This window comes from Phocoena sinus, chromosome 3 (assembly GCF_008692025.1).
Source record: "Phocoena sinus isolate mPhoSin1 chromosome 3, mPhoSin1.pri, whole genome shotgun sequence".
Taxonomy (NCBI): Eukaryota; Metazoa; Chordata; class Mammalia; order Artiodactyla; family Phocoenidae; genus Phocoena; species Phocoena sinus.
In genome coordinates this window covers 6492307-6509956 of record NC_045765.1, presented here as the reverse complement: position 1 = coordinate 6509956, position 17650 = coordinate 6492307, and the positions used below count along the sequence as shown (strand labels likewise).

The 17650-nt window shown below is 55.2% G+C and overlaps 2 protein-coding genes across 5 annotated transcripts in view; one reads left to right on the top strand and one right to left on the bottom strand.

Moving 5' to 3' along the window:
- The window catches only part of LOC116751260, a 45365-nt gene extending 44466 nt beyond the window's left edge, over positions 1-899 (bottom strand). The window contains exons 1-2 of one of the 3 annotated variants that reach the window (XM_032626925.1): positions 766-899; positions 108-530 (exon numbers count right to left, since the gene is read on the bottom strand). The gene's annotated coding sequence lies outside the window, so the exon portion shown is untranslated. Of the gene's footprint in view, positions 1-107 lie in introns of all 3 variants that reach the window. The other 2 variants (XM_032626924.1, XM_032626926.1) reach the window with 2 other exon arrangements.
- MYO1F (myosin IF) overlaps positions 827-17650 on the top strand; it is a 32531-nt gene continuing 15707 nt past the window's right edge. The window contains exons 1-14 of one of the 2 annotated variants that reach the window (XM_032626922.1): positions 827-1188; positions 9888-10058; positions 10460-10549; positions 10633-10727; positions 11116-11203; positions 11330-11419; positions 13274-13405; positions 13571-13705; positions 13945-14077; positions 14283-14479; positions 15240-15320; positions 15429-15515; positions 16357-16443; positions 16946-17113. In XM_032626922.1, the coding sequence (XP_032482813.1) occupies positions 1186-1188; positions 9888-10058; positions 10460-10549; positions 10633-10727; positions 11116-11203; positions 11330-11419; positions 13274-13405; positions 13571-13705; positions 13945-14077; positions 14283-14479; positions 15240-15320; positions 15429-15515; positions 16357-16443; positions 16946-17113 (1557 nt within the window). In that variant the 5' untranslated portion in view covers positions 827-1185. The remainder of the gene's footprint in view (positions 1189-9887; positions 10059-10459; positions 10550-10632; positions 10728-11115; positions 11204-11329; positions 11420-13273; positions 13406-13570; positions 13706-13944; positions 14078-14282; positions 14480-15239; positions 15321-15428; positions 15516-16356; positions 16444-16945; positions 17114-17650) is intronic. The other variant, XM_032626923.1, reaches the window with a different exon arrangement.

The window sequence follows — 17650 nt, the reverse complement described above, 5'->3', positions numbered from 1 at the left end:
TCCCTCAATCTCCCTACCATCTTCCCATCTTGGGACCTTTGCTAGAGCTGTTTCCTCTGCCAGGTGTACCCTCCCCGTCCCTGTTCACCTAGTTAACTCCAACTCACCTCTCAGCACAAACATCGCCTCCTCCCAGAAGCCTCCCCTGACGCCCTCAACGAGGTGGGGGTCCTCCAGACTCTTCACTCCTAGTGGCTGGAAGCACTGCTGAGGTTTGCGGAAGCCAAGCCAGTCGGTTGAGCACAAACTTGCGCAGGAGGTCCAGGGAGAAACGGGCTTCTCCCCAGATGTGGCCACTAGGGGGCGCCGAGGCGTGCCAGCCTCTAGGCAGGGTGTGGTGTGCTGCCGGGAGCCCAGGGACACCCCCTGGTCACAGCCCTCCCTGGCTCACCCAGGGTCGGCTTCTGCCCCCGCCACCTCCTCGATGTGTATCAGATGACAGCCTCTAGGAACTGCCATTTCCTGCTGGTCTCTCAAAGATCCGGAGATGGGCCGACACTTGGATCCCACGTGTGCCAGGTGCCGCCGTTCTACGATGACAAAATAGGGAGATCCGGAAGTAACAGAGCTGGGGGTCATTAATTCCAGGTGTGACATCCGAGGTCTGGGACCTTCCAGGTGCTCTCAGTTCTTGGTACCCGCCACTCCCGCTGCCCTCCCCTTGACACAGACACACCTGGCTCCCGAGGTCCCTTCTGGAGGAAGGACCAGCCGAAGCGGCTCTGGAGGCGGGAGTTTGCTCGGGGATGCCCAGAGGAGACATACATCTGAAGTGGTTTCGAAGCCCAGGAAGGAGCAGTCAGTCCTGCAGCCAGCTGACCTGCAGTGCAGTTTGCTGCAGCCGCATCCCAGAGGAGTTGGAGAAGCGGCTTTCTGGGGTCTGACAGCGGCTGTCATCCATCCTTAACCTCTCCCTTCAGGCTCAGAGCCCCAAACAACCAGCTCCCTCGGCCCTGCCTGGGCTCTCTCCCCGCCCCCCAGGCCCAGCTTCCCTCCCCTCTAGTCGCGGCCCCTCCCGCCAAAGGAAGTGAGAAGGGGGCTGTCATAAGAGGAACTAGGTCTGGGAGTCCGCTGAAGCAGCAGGAACAGGGCCATGCCCAAGCCGCCCCCTGGAGCCCCCTGAGCCTGCATCCCTGCCACGACCCATTCAGACATCCCCCAGGGACCCAGACACCAGCCCCCACCATGGTAAGTCCTTCAGGGTGGGCCCTCAAGTGCAGGGGTGGCGGCACCAGCCAGGTGGAGGCACCTAGAGGCCACCGTCAGAAAGTGGGATGATGAGAATGGGCACAGCAGACCCTTTGGGGTCCCTCTGTGCAGCTCAGGTGCTGCCAGCATCCCTCACAGGGGACCAAACTCCCATCGGCTGGTGGACAGGATGCCGGAACGAGGATGGGGCACCAAAGGACGGAGCAGTAACCGGAGGACAGAAGGTGGTCCTAAGGGATCACACGGTGCTTGCAGGGACAGGGACAGATCCCTCTCCTGGGGCTTAGGGAACCCAGTTCCCAGCCGAGTTTGGTGCCTCACCTCCCTGTGTGGCCTTGGGCAAGTCACTTCCCCTCTGTGAGTCTCAGTTCCCACATATGTCATATTTGGAAGTTTGTCAAGATGTGGAAGGTGTCTGGGGGAATCTCTCCACTGGAACGTTCAGAGGGTTTGGGGTTCAGCCCCTCTGCGTCCACAGCTGGGAGGGGAAGCTGTGTCAGATGGGTCAAATGGGCGGTGGGTTGCAGTGATGGTGGCGTGACAGCATGCTGCTGTGGGCGACGGGGTGGTCTGGCTGTAGCAGTCACAGAAGCAGGAGTTGGTGAGATGCAGCATGTCCGTACCACCACCGGTACCCTTCTCCGGGAGGGTGGCAGGGAAAAACACTGCAGCCAGAAGCATTGCCACCTGGGGAGACTGAGGTCTGATGATGACTGTGGTGACAGGGTTGGGGAGACCGTCATGGTCCTGGGTCTATGCAGTAGCACCATGTCACACACGTCAAGAGGGAGCCTGGGCTGGCCGTGTCACTCCACGACTCCGTGCCTCTGCAAACCACTTCAGCTTTCATTTTTTGTCATTCTGTTAATGAGGGTGGGTGGCTGGGACAGTCACAGAGCTGGTGGTGACAGCTGTAGTGTTTCTGGCAGTTGCGGCAGAAGCTAAACAAGGTGGAGGCAAGGATTGCCTTAGCCTGAGAGAGAACGTCTTATTTCAGAAAGTCGGTGATAAATTGGGCATCACTGTCCAAGGACCCCTTTGAGTAATTCACAAGCAAACCACCAGCTAGAGCTCTGGGCTTGGGATGGAAACTCTTCCCAGACAGAGCCAACCCAGGTAGACTCCTTGATCAAAAGAACACAGGAAATGATTTGCTACTTGAGAGAAAAGCAACCCCTCTCGAGGAAGCTGTGTGAAATGCTTAGTCAATGATTTGCTTGGCCAGCCGTGTCTGGGAAGGGAGAAACTCATGCAAGAGGACCACAGAGAAAAAAAGTCGAATCCATCCACGAGGCCAATACCTCTGTCTAAGGGTGCTGACATCTTCCTGGAGGTGTAATGGGTGCCAGGAAGAGTGTCGAAAGATTCAGTGAAACAATGTTCGTAAAGTGCTTTAAAGAGCACATAATATGTGCTCAATACACGGTAACTGCCGCTGTGGGTGACGCTCATTCATGGTGGGGGTTAGCGGTGGTGGTGGATGGATGTGCCTTATTCTTGGTTACTGTAGAGGAGTTGGGTTGTTGGTGCCATTGGTTGTGATGGTGGTCATTGCTGTCAGTTGTCCCAAGTTGGTGGTGACCACGGTTCTTGTGGGTGGGCTGGTGATAGTAATGGTTGCTTTTGGTGCCAGCGAGTGTTGAATGTTGGTGGTTGGTGGTTGGTTGTTTTCAGCTGGAGGGTTGATCTGTGGAACGATGGCAGCTGGTCATCATTTGAAGTTAGCTGGTCACGATAATGTTTGTGTGCTGTCGGTGGTTCGTTGCTGATTTTGGGTGACGGTCTTGGGACTAGTGGTGGTGCATCACTGGTTTTGGAAAGGGGTATGGTTGACTGCTGCTCTGATGGGTCATGTGTGGTTGCTGATGGCTAGTGTTGCGATCGCGGTTGTTATTGTCAATGGTGGTTGGTTATTATGGGTTGTTGGTGCTGGTGATAATAAGTGGTAATGGTGGTGAGTGATGATAGGGAAACAGGTGGTGGAATCCGTCAGTGTTTCTCTGTCTGATGTTAGCTGGTGGTGCTGGCATCGAGGTTATCAGCAGTTTCCGTTTGGCTTTGGTTGGGGGGCAGGTAAAGGCAGCGATCTGTGGTCCTCGGTTGATAATGGTGGTGACCTGAGGGTAATCGTGGTTGCTCTGAAAGTACAGAAATAAAGCAGGGAGACCAGTGATGCGCTGCTTGGCCGAGGGGCGGCGGCCATGGGGATGGACGGAAAAGGCTGGGAGGTCAAGAGAGAGCTAGGAAGAAAGACTCTAGAAGGACAAGGGTCCCCACATGTTGGAGAACGGCCTCTGTTTAGGCCAAAAGAAAACTGAGACACCCCTCCCAAGGCAGGGGGAGACCTGAGAGCCTTTAGAGATGAGAATGTTCTTTGCATGGTATAGAGACACAGGGTGTAGCCCCAGAATGCCACTGAGTAGGACCAAGGCTCCAGGGGCACACCGGGGGGCCAGGGCATGGCCAGGGGTGGAGAGCAGCTCCAGCAGCCACTGCCACAGCAGCTTCGCCTCTGCCTCTCTGCTGGCTGGCAGCCACAGTGCACAGGACCCTGGCGAGGAAGGAAGTGGCTGTTTCGTTGTTTTCTCCAGTCTGGGGCTTTGCTCACCACCACCCAGGAGCAGGGAGGCCAGAGCAGTTAGGGCAAATTGCAAAACCCTCATCCAGCCCTTCCTCCTGACCCCGTGCCCCGTGCCTGTGGGATCGGCCAGCTTAAGGCTGCCGCTGCTGCTGCTGCTGGCAATGGAGGGAAGCTAGTGCTTCTTCTTGACAAGCTTGGCCTTGTTGAATCTGCACAACTGCCCCGTGAGGTCCGTGGCCCTCAATATTCCCATTTGCCCGATGAGAAAACAGAGGCAGAGAGGTTAGGCGAGCTGCCGTACAACCCAAAATAGCAGAGGATTTCAACTCAGTGATCCCCAGGGTCACACTTTTAACAGCCACCTTGAACTACATCCTCCTCCTCCTCCTCCTCCTCCTCCTCCTCCTCCTGCCAGGTAAGAGGCCACCTGGGGGTGTGGGCTGACCCCCATACTCTCCAGGCTGCCCACCCCTGCCTCATTTGGACCTGGACTCTCTATTCCAAAGAAACTAGGATCCTGGTGTCCCACACACACCCAAGGCCTTCCTGGCCCATGGCTCCTGCTGCCACCACTGACATGGTCTGGGACATTCATGTTGCAAAGCCTGCCTCCTACAGGAAGCCTTCTCCGATTGCCTCAGCTCTCCTTAGCACCATCTGATTAGGATCACTGTCTCCTCTGGGCAACTCGCTTCTGAACTACTCAAGGGCAGAGTCTAGGCCTGGTCCCCACCTACTTCCGTGCCCAGTAGGGGCTCAGGAAGTGTGTTCACTAGAGGGCCCCAATGCCCCAGCCCTACAGGAGCCATCACCTTGGCCCTCCCTCCTTTGGCACCAGGGAAGCTCCACCCCTCCATACCCTCTGCCGTGGGTTGAGGGGAGCCTCTCTGAAGAGCTGAAGTTAGAATCTACATCCCCACTCCCATCCCAGCCACCTCTGACCCCTGACTATCTTTCACAAGAACCCCAGCCAGTTGAGTCATCCTTGGCTTGTGGTCAACTATGACCACAACCTCTTTGTGGTACCCTCACCCTCCAAGGAAGGAACAAACAGCTTCAACTTGACGGTTGGAGACTTGGGGGTCACAGAGAGATGGACACCCATGACACAGGGCAGGGGGCAGTCTCATCCCACTGATTCATTCAACGAGTCTACATCGACCAGCTCCTCTATCCTGTCAAGCCACTGATCACTTCTATTAAATGCTCTTGGGGCCACCGGCTGCCATTTCCTGAGGCACCCCAGTGCATCTTTTCTCAGCACTGGCTCATTTACTTCCCCTAGCAAACCCACAGAGGAGATTTATTATGGAATCCATTTTACAGATGGAGCAACGGAGGCTTGGAGAAATGAAGTGGCCTCCCTGGGGTCAACAGGGCCGACTGTTAAGCCAGGCCTCACACCCAATCCATCCCTTGCCAAAATTGTTGACTCTCCTCCCTCACACTGTACCCTCTTGAGGAAAACCTCTCCCTCTGCCACAAACAACCCCGTGGTTTTTGTGATCGCATAGAGCTAGGATGGATCTGGGGGTCCCGGGTGCCTGGGGCGGGACACAGGAGGAGAGATAACAGGGACCACTAGAGGCAGAGGCCCACTCAGCTGGGTGGGGGAAGGAGGAAGGGACAGGAAGAGGAACCAAGTCCTCGGGGTCAGGAGAGCCAGCCAGACACAGCCAGCCTCGGGGCTTCTGACCTCAGAGAAAGGAAGTGGTCTTGAGTCTCAGGAGAGCCTGAGGGTCCCAAGAGCATGGGGACTGGGGTGACCCCAAAGGGGAAACCGTGGACAGGACCAATCTTGTCTTCTCCTTGTCCTCATATGACCTGAAGAACCAACCCCGGCCACCCCCCAGCCCCGACATAGACCCGGCTTCCCTTCCTGCTGTGTGACCTTGCGGAGGACACCTAACCTCTCTGGGCCATAGTTTTCTCTTCCGCAAAATGGACCTAATCAGAGTACTGACCTCTGCATGTGCCCAGAGGATGCAGTGAGGTAATTCACTGAAAAAAGCTTAAACCAGAGTCTGGCACAGAATAAGTGCCAGTGGGGTGTGAACTATTGTTATGTATTGTTCTCGGTTACCATGGTTACCACCCAAGCCCCACCCCTTGAGGTCTCCAGAGAGAGAATCCACTTCCAGTTCCCCCTACACACCCCTACCCAACCTCCCCACACCAACTCAGGGAAAGAGCAACCCCACCAGGTCCGTGAATGACACCACTTCACCCCTGAATTTCGAATTTCATGGGTTCCTCTCACCAACACACTGGAGAGCCTCCCCATCTTGAAAACAGGAAATACACTCCCCTGACCCCTCCTCTCCCCGAAGTCTCTTTCCCTCTTCCCCAAAAGCAGTCCTCTCTCCCTGACCTCTAGATCCAACTTCTGACCCTGAGGTCAACAACGCTCTCCATGGGGTCCCTCTGAGTCTCCAGTGAGCGTGGAAGTTCTTCAGCAGCTGGGGGTCCGGTCAACAGTTCCCTGCTTCTCCCAACCAGCCCCTGTCACCTCCAGGCCTCCCCAGGTCCTGGCTTCCTCCAACCTCAGCCTCTGCCCTGGGCACACTTGCCAACACCTCCGTCCTCCTGCTCTCACAACCTTGTCTTCCCACCACCCCACCCTTCCCACTGCACCCTGGGGTTCTCAGAGCATCACATCCAGCATCCCCTTCTTATAACAAGCATCCTGGCAGGTGCCCTTGAAATGCTGAAATGGAATAGTGAAACACACAGACTTCCATCTTCCGAAAACATTTAATGTGGCCCCCTGCAAGGCGAGGAGAAAGTTATTTGGAATAAAATGTGCATGGAAAGATGAAAGTGCTCAGGCCAGTGGCCCAAGAACGTCCACTGGAGTGGCCAGGTGCTCACACCTGGACACAGGTGCGTCTCAGTGAGCGAGACAGCCCCCCCGCCACAAGCAGGACACGTTAACCTCACTAGCAGCGTGAGCTTCCGAACGCTGGACATTTCTTAGTGAAATCTGAACAAAACTAAATCCTCCCTTGCTACGCAATAGCCACTTCCCTGTAAAATGCAGTCGGTATCAGCCATGCAAAAAATACATAGGTTTTCTGTTTATACATAAAATAGGTTTTGGTTCTCGGTTCCAATGATTATAAACAGGTTTGTCACTTACATGAACTTCTGCTGGGTTGGGGTGGGGAGCTGAGGGCAGGACAATTATGTATTTTTAAAATAGTGTAATTAGGTACCTGTGCAAACTTAAGGGGACCTATGGCCCCCTTAAATGCCAGCCATGTCCCCAGCCATGTCCCCATCCCTGGAACAACCAAATATGCTCCCACGATTCTTTTTGCTTTGGCCGCGCCTTGCAGCATGAGGGATCTTAGTTCCCCAACCAGGGATTGAACCCGTGCCCCATGCAGTGGGAGCGTGGAGTCCTAACCGCTGGACCACCAGGGAAGTCCCCCACAATTCTTAAAGTGCCCCCAGGAGCAGTACAGCCCAGCTACTCTGCATGACGTCCAGAACGTGGATGGGGCTATGGTGAGGGATGCCTGGGGGCTGGGGGGTTCCGAGGGAGCACCTGACCTGTACTGGAGTCAGGGAGGTCTTCTCGGAGGAGGCATCACCTGAGCCGAGGCTTAAGGCATGGGTTGGCATTAGCCAGGCAGGAAGGGTGTTCTGGGCAGAGGGCTCAACCTGTGCAAAGGCTTAGAGGCAACACGGTGAGGAACTGAAAGAGTTCCTCCCAAAGTCCTAAGTTACTGGCACAAAGTAGGTACTCAGGAATTCTTTGTAGAGTGGATGCATGGAGGTGGCAATGATGGGAAGCCATAGACAGAGAAATAAGATGGTATTTGTCATATGAAAACCTCACTGTCAATATTCAGGCTGGAAGCAGTCTCAGGGGTTTGAGCCCTGCCCACACCCCTCCTCTGAATTCTCTTCCTGCTTTGGTCACACCTCTGCACATTTGCCCAGGCAGTTCACTCTGCCTGGTGAACCCTTTCTCCCTGCTCTTGATCAAAACCTTTCTCGGGGCTTCCCTGGTGGCGCAGTGGTTGAGAGTCTGCCTGCCGATGCAGGGGACACGGGTTCGTGCCCCGGTCCGGGAAGATCCCACATGCCGCGGAGCGGCTGGGCCCGTGAGCCATGGCCGCCGAGCCTGCGCGTCCGGAGCCTGTGCTCCGCAACGGGAGAGGTCACAACAGTGAGAGGCCCGTGTACCGCAAAAAAAAAAAAAAAACTTTCTCGGCTTTCACATCCCACCCCAAACACCACTTGGGTCGCAGCCACTCATGAGCGTGGATGCAAGAACCTGGCCTTTGCTGTCAGATGGACCCAGATTCGAATCCCACATCCTTGGAAACAGTTTAGCTGCATCCTTGGTCAAGGGTCAAATACTTCTCAAGTCCCAGTCTCCCCCCTAGCCTACACCACACTGAACTGCTGTGAGGATTGCCAGTCATACTGGTGACATCTGCCTCCAGCAACAGGCATGTCGTAGATGCTTGGTGAATGTTAATTCTGTCAAGTGTCCCTCTGCCCGGGGATCATCCTCCTACCCCACTTTTTTCCCCAAAGCAGTTAATCCCTCACATTAACCCTGGGGAGTGAGGCTGCTTCTCACATTTTCCAGATGAGGCCACTGCAGCTCTGAGCACTGTTAGGTCACACAGCCAGGATTAGAACCCAGATCTACTCCACACCAAAGACTGGGCTCATTTAGTGTCTGTGGGTATTCTTCCACGAATGCCCCCAGGGTTGTCAGCATGTCCAGAATTTGAGCAAACACCTCCCCCTGCTCAGGAACTTTCTGTGGCTCCCCAGTGCCCCCAGGTGAGACTGGCTTCTCATCCACCTCTGTCCTACAGTTGCCCATGCTGACCCTCCTGCTCGATCCCTGCCTGAATTCCTTCCCAGATGGGCCCAGCGCACCATCTCCATTCCCCAGAATCTGCCTGGCAAACCCTGGTCATCTTTGAAGACTTGACTTTGGTTCCCAGCATCTTTGCTCTTGGGGGTTTTTCCCCTGAAGCTGGGTTTCTTTCTTTGCCCTTGTCCCTTGTTTGTTCGATAGGTCCTCCCTGCTGGGACTAGCAAGGACTCAATCCCAATCCCTGCCCTCCAGGAGCTCCAGGTCTGGGGCGGGTAAGGGGCTTCCCAGAGGAGGGACATCTTGTCTGAGCATGAGTTCACCAGACAGGAGAGCTCCAAGCCACCATCACTCTGTGTGCTGGACTCCTCCATGACAGGGGTATATTGAACGGAGGCAGAGGGGGCCTGAGAGAGCCAGTGTGCTTGAGCGTTTTAGGCACTGGATGAGTTCATTTGGGCTGAAAGGAGAGAGCATTCCTGGCAGGCTTCCTGGAGGAAGGGTTTTGAGGAGCGCCTGTGTCTGAGTCTCCTCGTTGGGGCCTAAGGAAGGTGTCATCTGGTGAAAAGCTGAGGGAGGAAATGAGAAGGCAAAGTGGGAGCCTGGGAAGGTGCAGGAGCTGACTCTCTGAGGATGGAGAAGCCCACGGCAGGGGTGGTGGGAAGGCTGTGCGAGCTGAGGACCAGAGTCCCAGCCAGGCACAGAGGCAGAGATCACAGACACATGGCGGCTGAGAGAATCTCAGAGGGATGGGCTAGGATGACCCCGAGGGAGGAGGATGGGAATGGGAGGAAGGAGTCCATCTCCAGGTGGAAGGGGTGGCAGCGGGTCAAATGCCACGGAGAAGTCAGGGACTCAGCCTGGGCCAAGGCAGGGAGAGCGGGGCTGGGGACGTGAGAAGCAGGGTGGGGACTCCGCCATCAAGCCTTCTCTGATACCCTCCTCTCCTCCCACAGCCACCAGAGTCCCAAGCACACTCTGCCCTGCTGGGCCAGGCATCACTGTCTCCTCTATGGCAACGGGATACTAAGTGGAGGCATGGCGGGACCAAAAGAGAGGGTTGAGGGATGTATCCGAGCTGCCATTCTGTCTGGCCTCCTCCTTTGGGACTAGACCTTGCCTATCTCTCCTGGTGTCCCAGAGATGCAGAAGAAGGAAGGGAGGTGGTGGGGAAAGGGACAGCATCAGCAGCTGATGATGGAGCTGAGCCAGGAGCGGGTGCTGAGGCACCATCCCCCGCCACGCCCCCTGCAGCGGCTCACCGCCACCCCGCGGCCCCACCCCCAGGGCAGCAAGGAGCGTTTCCACTGGCAGAGCCACAACGTGAAGCAGAGTGGTGTGGACGACATGGTGTTGCTGACCCAGATCACCGAGGACGCCATCGTGGGCAACCTCCGCAAGCGCTTCATGGACGACTACATCTTTGTACCCTGGGCCGCGGGCGGGGTGGGCAGGCGAAAGACACAGGGACAGGAGGACGACTGACCAATGGATGGAGAGATGGTGGGCGGATGAGAGCAGAGAAGGATGGCAGAGGGACCGAAGCATGGAAGGGACACACATAACTGAGCACAGGAATGGGGTGGGGGGGATGGGCAGTAAGAGCGCTGGGTGTTAGGACAGGGGACAGCGGAGTGACAGCAGGGCCCCAGTTGGGGGTGGCCCTGGCCCTCACTGCTCCCTCTGCCCCAGGGGTAGCTCAGCCACAGCATATCCTATTCTCCCCATTCTGGATCCAGATCAGTTTTTTCCTAAGAGACCCAGGGTGCATTTGAGGGACAAAGCCTGCCGGGACACTGCATGGCCCTTAACCCTCCCCCAACCAGACCTACATCGGCTCCGTGCTCATCTCCGTAAACCCCTTCAAGCAGATGCCCTACTTCACTGACCGTGAGATCGACCTCTACCAGGGCGCGGTGAGGCTGGGGCTGGGTGGGAGGCACAGCCCCAGGACCCTGGGGGCCCTAGCCCTAGGCTGAGCCCAGACCTCCCCTGCCAGGCCCAGTACGAGAATCCCCCGCACATCTATGCCCTCACAGACAACATGTACCGGAACATGCTCATTGACTGTGAGAACCAGTGTGTCATCATCAGGTACGGAGTGGGGGTCCCAGACCCTCGTGCCCAGGTCCCGCTAAAACAGCATCATCACCCCAGGGCGGGGTACTTGGAACTCCTGATCCAAACAGAGCCTTGTTGCCCCTCTCCGCCTCTGGCCCCGCTTTACTTTTCTTGTCACCCTCTGACCCATGATATATTTTATGTATTCATTCTGTTATCGCCCATGTGTCCCATCTAAATGTCAGGAAGACAGACACTTGGATCTGCCTTGTTCACTATTGTATCCCCAGTGCCTGGACTATTGCCTGGTACACAGTAGGTGCCATTCATTCAGTGAATGAATGAATGATTGATCAGACAGTTGAAAGAGCAATTCCCCCACCCCTGGTCACTCATAACTCCTTCCCTCACCCATCCCCAGCGGAGAGAGTGGAGCTGGGAAGACGGTGGCAGCTAAATACATCATGGGCTACATCTCCAAGGTGTCGGGCGGAGGCGAGAAGGTCCAGGTAAGGCGAAACAGAAAGAAGGGCTGAGTCTTCCCCACTCTGCACGGTATTTCATCCCCCCCACCCTGAGCTCCCACACCCCCCGTCAGTCTGACCTCTTCCCACCCCACCTGCTTCTTTCCCCAGCATGTGAAGGACATCATCCTGCAATCAAACCCACTGCTGGAAGCCTTTGGCAATGCCAAGACTGTGCGCAACAATAATTCCAGTCGCTTTGTGAGTCTCTGCAACCTGCTTGGAGCAGATGCTCCCTCCACACTGACTCACTGACCTCCCTCTCTCTCTCTCTCTCTCTCTCTCTCTCTCTCTCTCTCCCACCTGTATTCTCAAGAATACAGGAAATACTGCTCCTTACTGGGAGACTCATTTCCTGTTCATGGTTCATCTGAAAAAGAGTCCCCCATCAGCATATCTGTGGAGGCCATGACATGTCTGTGTAGTGTTCAAGAACACTCCTCCCCCGGCTGCAACCAGGCTACGTCTGTTCCTATTCACATTTCAGGTCCCATTTATTCCCTCATTCATTCTTTCTTTCATCATATGGTTCCTGGAGTCCTTCTTTGTGTCAGGTCCATGCTGAGCCTAATGGAGGACAGAGTAGGTAAACGGATTTGGATTTGTCATCAGTTTCTGTCACGGCTTAGAAGAGTGGCTTGGACAAAGAAAAACAATGTAACCTTGTGGGACTCCTCTGCTGGGATGGGGATGATGTTAATATCCGTCTCATAGACCTCAATAATTTCAGTAAATGCCTGAACATGGAACTGGATTAATGAATTACAACACTAATGATATTTTTTTAATTTCCCTAAATATTATTAGTTATAGTTATTAGCTCTATTTTTATTTTCTAATATATTTTATAATATAATTATATTTGAAGTATCTTCCCCAACATTTTATTGTAAACTTTTTCGTATACGTGGAAAAATTGAGTGAATACTACAGTGGACGCCTGTACGCCCATCTCCTAGATTCTACCACTAATAGTTTACTATACTTGCTTAATCATATCTCCATTCATCCTTTTTTTTTTTTGATGCACTGCAAACTAAGCTGTAGACATCATACCTTTCCCCCCAAACACTTCAGCATGTAGATCATTAATTATAGTCCAATATAATTTTGCAGTTCTCTTTTATTTCTTTTAAAGTAACAGCAAAATATATAAATCTAAAGGGGACCATTCACTGAGTTTGGACAAATTCATACACCTGTGCAAGCCACACCCCTACTGATATACAGAACATCACCATCTCTCCAGAAAATTCCCTCTTGTCTCTTTCTAGTTGATCTCTACTCCTACTTTACCCCAGAAGCAACCACTCTGATATTTTCTTTTTTCACCGTGGATTAGTTTCAGCAGTTCTAGAACTCCGTATAAATGGAATCACGCAGTCTGTGTTTTCAAACTACTAATGCACACCAAAACATGAATGAATCTCAAAAATATGTAATTCTATTTTATTTTATATAGTTTTATTATACAATAGAATAAGTATTTGTCATACATTATAGGTGTTTAATTGTGTAGTGTGATGATGTCATTTGTATTGTAATTGGATGTAGGTGGCAGAAAGGAGAAATAAGGGGCTTGTCTGCCTTCCAACCTCCAGCCAGAGTGGAACCCAGATGGTGTCAGAGACCAAAGATGGTGTGGGTCCCTTGCTCTGGGCTCAGGGACAACATATGGGATACACCCAGGATCACTGGAATCAGTAGCATTCCACAGAGACATGGAGGCCTCTGTGTTACGGTGAAGGGACTGGGGAGCTGTCAATAAACTGTGATACTTCTCTGTGCCAGGCACAGGGCTAAATGCCCCAAGTGAGGGCTTGAATCATCAGAGAGGGAGGAAAAGGCATTCCTGGCCCAGGACACAGCTTAAGCAAAGGCTGGAGGGAAGAGCTGGTGAAAAGAACAATAAGTGGGAGGTGAGGAGAGGAAAGCAACTTGAGGTCACGTGGCGAAGAGCTACAAAGAGGCCAGGCTCATAAGACCGATCCCCAATCCTTCCTCACCTGCAGCCCTGGGACCCTGGGAGGGCTGATGTGGCTCTCTCGGGTTCAGGGCAAGTACTTTGAGATCCAGTTCAGCCGCGGTGGGGAGCCAGATGGGGGCAAGATCTCCAACTTCTTGCTGGAGAAATCCCGAGTGGTCATGCAGAATGAAAACGAGAGGAACTTCCACATCTACTACCAGGTGCACGGAAGGGGGCCGTGGGGCTGGGGCAGAGGGAGCCCCGCCTGGAGCCCGGGGGGAGACAGTGGGAGGGTCAGCATTTGGAAGCCCATGACAGTGAGCCTCGGGGATTACAAGGGCTGTGCCGGTCCATCACCACATGCATGAGGATCGTTTGCCCTCCAGCTGCTGGAAGGGGCTTCTCAGGAGCAGCGGCAGAACCTGGGACTCATGACCCCCGACTACTATTACTACCTCAACCAAGCAGACACCTACAAGGTCGAAGGCACCGATGACCGGAGCGACTTCAGTGAGACTCTGGTGAGCGCCAGCTGCCCCTCCAGCCCCGGGAAACTTCCCGTGTTACAAATTGGGAAACCAAGGCCCAGAGAGGGGAAGGAACTTGCCCAAGGTTACAGAGCCAATGAGTGAAAGAGCCAGGACAGAGGCCCAGGTGTCCTGACTCCCCAAGTCTGTGGCATGGCCCCCAAAACCTAAGCCAGGGGGCAGGCTGGAGGTCGGGATTTGTGGCACAGGCTCTGCCCCTGTTGTGCCCCCAGAGCGCCATGCAGGTCATCGGGATCCCGCCCAATGTCCAGCAGCTGGTCCTGCAGCTTGTGGCGGGGATCTTGCACTTGGGAAACATCAGCTTCTGCGAAGATGGGAATTATGCCCGGGTGGAGAGCGCAGACCGTGAGTGTGGGTGCTGTGGAGGGCGGGGTGGAGGCGTGTATGCATGTGTGACCTGCTTCCTCCCTGGGTGGCCCCCTGGGGGTAAGGTCCCATGAGGACAAGATTGGTGTCCCTGGGCAAAATGGGGAGAGATGGGGACGCTCACACGAAACCCAAGAGCCCAACTGACTGCTCCCTTCCCCCCACCCGCCCCATCACCTGGCAGTCTTGGCCTTCCCCGCCTACCTCCTGGGCATTGACAGCGGGCGGCTGCAGGAGAAGCTGACCAGCCGCAAGATGGACAGCCGCTGGGGCGGGCGCAGCGAGTCCATTGACGTGACCTTGAACGTGGAGCAGGCGGCCTACACTCGGGACGCTCTGGCCAAGGGGCTCTACTCCCGTCTCTTCGACTTCCTCGTAGAGGCAAGTGGGGCTGGGGGTGGGAGAGGAGCTCGGGGACAGCACCAGGCCCTGGGCTTGGACCAGCCCAGCGGCGGCGGGGCGGGGCGGGGGGGGGCGCGGGCGGCGTCTGGACTGTCATGACCAGTTGGTGGGCATGACCTCACCAATGCCCAGCCGTAGGAGGCATCAAACAGGGCAGGAGGTGATCTGATGGGAGATTTAGGGGCTTCCTGGCTGTGGCGTGGAGCCCAGGAAGGAGGGGTCTATTGGAAACGTCCAGGCCTGGACTGAGATGGGGGCTGTTGGGATGGACAGGGGTGGGTGCATTTGAGAGCCACGAGGTGGGGGGGCTGTCAGGAGGACAAAGTGATGGACTAGACGGGGGTAGATGAGAATGGGACGTGTCAAGGTCAAGAATAGTGACTGCAGTAGCCAATATTCCATATCACCTAATGCGTGTCCGCTATGGTTCTGTTTTCCATGCATCAGTTTATTTAATTCTTAGAAAATAGACCTCTAAGAGAGTTGTTACTATTACCCATTTTAAAGATGAGAAAGTAGAGGTGCAGAGTGGTTAAGGGGCAGAGCCAGCTCCCAAGGCAGGAACCGGATGTTCTAACACCTGGATTTCTCATAGGAATGACCGATGGGGGTATGGGTAGGCACAGAGGTGGGGAAGGCAGGAGAGAAACTGGTGGGAGGGTACCCAGCCCGTGAACACGGCTAAGAGCATTTCAAGAGAGTGGCAGGCCACTCACCTAGTGTCCCCACCGCATCACAGGCCATTAACCGTGCCATGCAGAAGCCCCAGGAGGAGTATAGTATCGGTGTGCTTGACATCTATGGCTTTGAGATCTTCCAGGTACGTATGACACTGCCACCGGCCCACGGCCACTCTAGGTTGGCCCAGCGGCCCCGGAGCCTCCAGTATCAGCCCACTTAGGGAAGCATTCTTTCCCTGTCTTGGCAGAAAAACGGCTTTGAGCAGTTCTGCATCAACTTCGTCAACGAGAAGCTACAGCAGATCTTTATCGAACTCACCCTGAAGGCTGAACAGGTGGGCAAGGGCATCCAAGTGGCCAGGAGCAGGGGACACTGGGGGTGGGGGTAGGACCGTGAAGGTTGCCAAGCAACCAGGGGACACCCCAGCCCCACACTGGCATCTGTCTCTGCTGACCTGTCCAAGCTCCTTCCTTCGGGAGAGATTTTCTGCCTCTGAAGGTTTGACAAGGGCTAGGGAATAGCTTCTTTGTTCACACCTTCACACCTCAATTATTTATTGAGCACCTGCTGTGTACCAGGCACTGTCTGCAGTGCTAGGGAGACCTCCATGAACAGGACAGACAAAAATCCCTGCTGTTTTCATTCAACACGTCCCATAGAAGCAGAGCCTGAGACTAGGTTTCAGGGCAAATACCAGGACGTGACTGAGGAAGTGAGAAAGGGATTTTTTTTTAAACCACCATTCTTTTTTTTTTTTTTTTTTTTTTTTTTGGCCACTCCATGTGGGATTTTAGTTCCCAGACCAGGGATGAAACCCATGCCCCCTGAAGTGGAAGCGCAGAGTCTTAACCACTAGACCGCCAAGGAAGTCCCCAGAAAGGGACTTTTTTTAAAAGAGCTAAATAGGATGTATTCATGAGAAGGTCACACTTCAGGCAACTGGGGCTCAATTCTTGGACCCCTGGGGAAACTTCCGACCTGGCCCACACGGGGGAATGGGCTTTGTTATCAGAGACAGTCCTAAGTGATGAGATGGGAAGAGGAGTTATATGGGGGGTGGGGGGGGAACATCTGTCACACCTCCTTCACCCATCCTCATGAAGCTCAAATTCTAGAAACACAGGCACCTTTGCCCAGACACCTGGTCCCATCCCTTCCCCCTTTGCCGCCACCAGGAGGAGTACGTACAGGAGGGCATCCGCTGGACCCCCATCCAGTACTTCAATAACAAAATCGTCTGTGACCTCATCGAAAACAAGCTGGTGAGGGCCAGGGCAGATCTGGGGGTTCTCACTGGGCCCCAGAGCTGGGCTTGGGAGAGCTGGGAGAGCCGGGGCAGTTCCAGCCCCCGTAGGCCCTTCTCACCCATGCTCCCCCTTGGGCAGATGGAGCCCCACTGACGATACCTGTCGGCCACCTTGCCCATTCATTCTGCTTACCTGCTCACCTTTCACTTATTCACTCAACAAACATCCCCCCAGGCAGGCTGCTGGGGATAGAGGGGTCAAAGCTGACGGGTCCCCCCACCATCTCAGTCTGGGGAAGGGATATAGGCATGGATCCCTTATGGGGTCCCCCACCCTATCCTGCACCAGCGAGCTTCCACAGCAGCCCCCATACATCTGGGCCCCCCACCAGCGCCTTTCTGCTCTTGTATTTGGAAGCCTCTCCTCTCCCTCCCCAATGAGCGAGATGGGGCAGGGCCGGGCCAGGCTGATCCCTGCCCCGCCCACCCGACCCGACGCCCCGCCCCCGCGCCCGCAGAACCCACCGGGCATCATGAGCGTCCTGGACGACGTGTGCGCCACCATGCACGCCACGGGCGGCGGCGCCGACCAGACGCTGCTCCAGAAGCTGCAGGCGGCCGTGGGCACCCACGAGCACTTCAACAGCTGGAGTGCCGGCTTCGTCATCCACCACTACGCGGGCAAGGTGCGCCCCACCTCTGCCCCATGGACCCCAGGGGGATTCCGCCCAGACCCCCAGCCAGGGCTGAAGAGCTCCACCGACCCCCTTCTCCAGCCCTCCCCCGACTGGCCAGAAACACAGACCCCCTCCCACTGACCCCCAAGAACTGGCCTGTCACCCCAACCCATGGCCCTTCAGCGGGGGCACTGGCCCCTGATCAAGCCCACAGCTCTCGCAGCTAACAGGACAGCGTCCCCCCCACCTTACAGGACACAAACTCCCCCCACATCGACCCCAAATTAAGCAGCAGACCCCCAAGCCCCAATCTGAGCTGTAAGCCCCATTATCCCCCTGACCCAGGACACAGCCCCCCTCCTTCTGATCTCAACTTGGAGTCCCCAGGGCCACGTTGCCAACCACCGCCTGCACGATAGGCTGGAGCCCCCTACACACAGACCCCTAGCCAAGGCTTTAGAAATCCACTGGCCTCCGACCCTGGCCATGGTCCCCCTCCCCAGCTTACAAGACTGAAGTCTCTCCCATTGACCTTAACATGGGCAG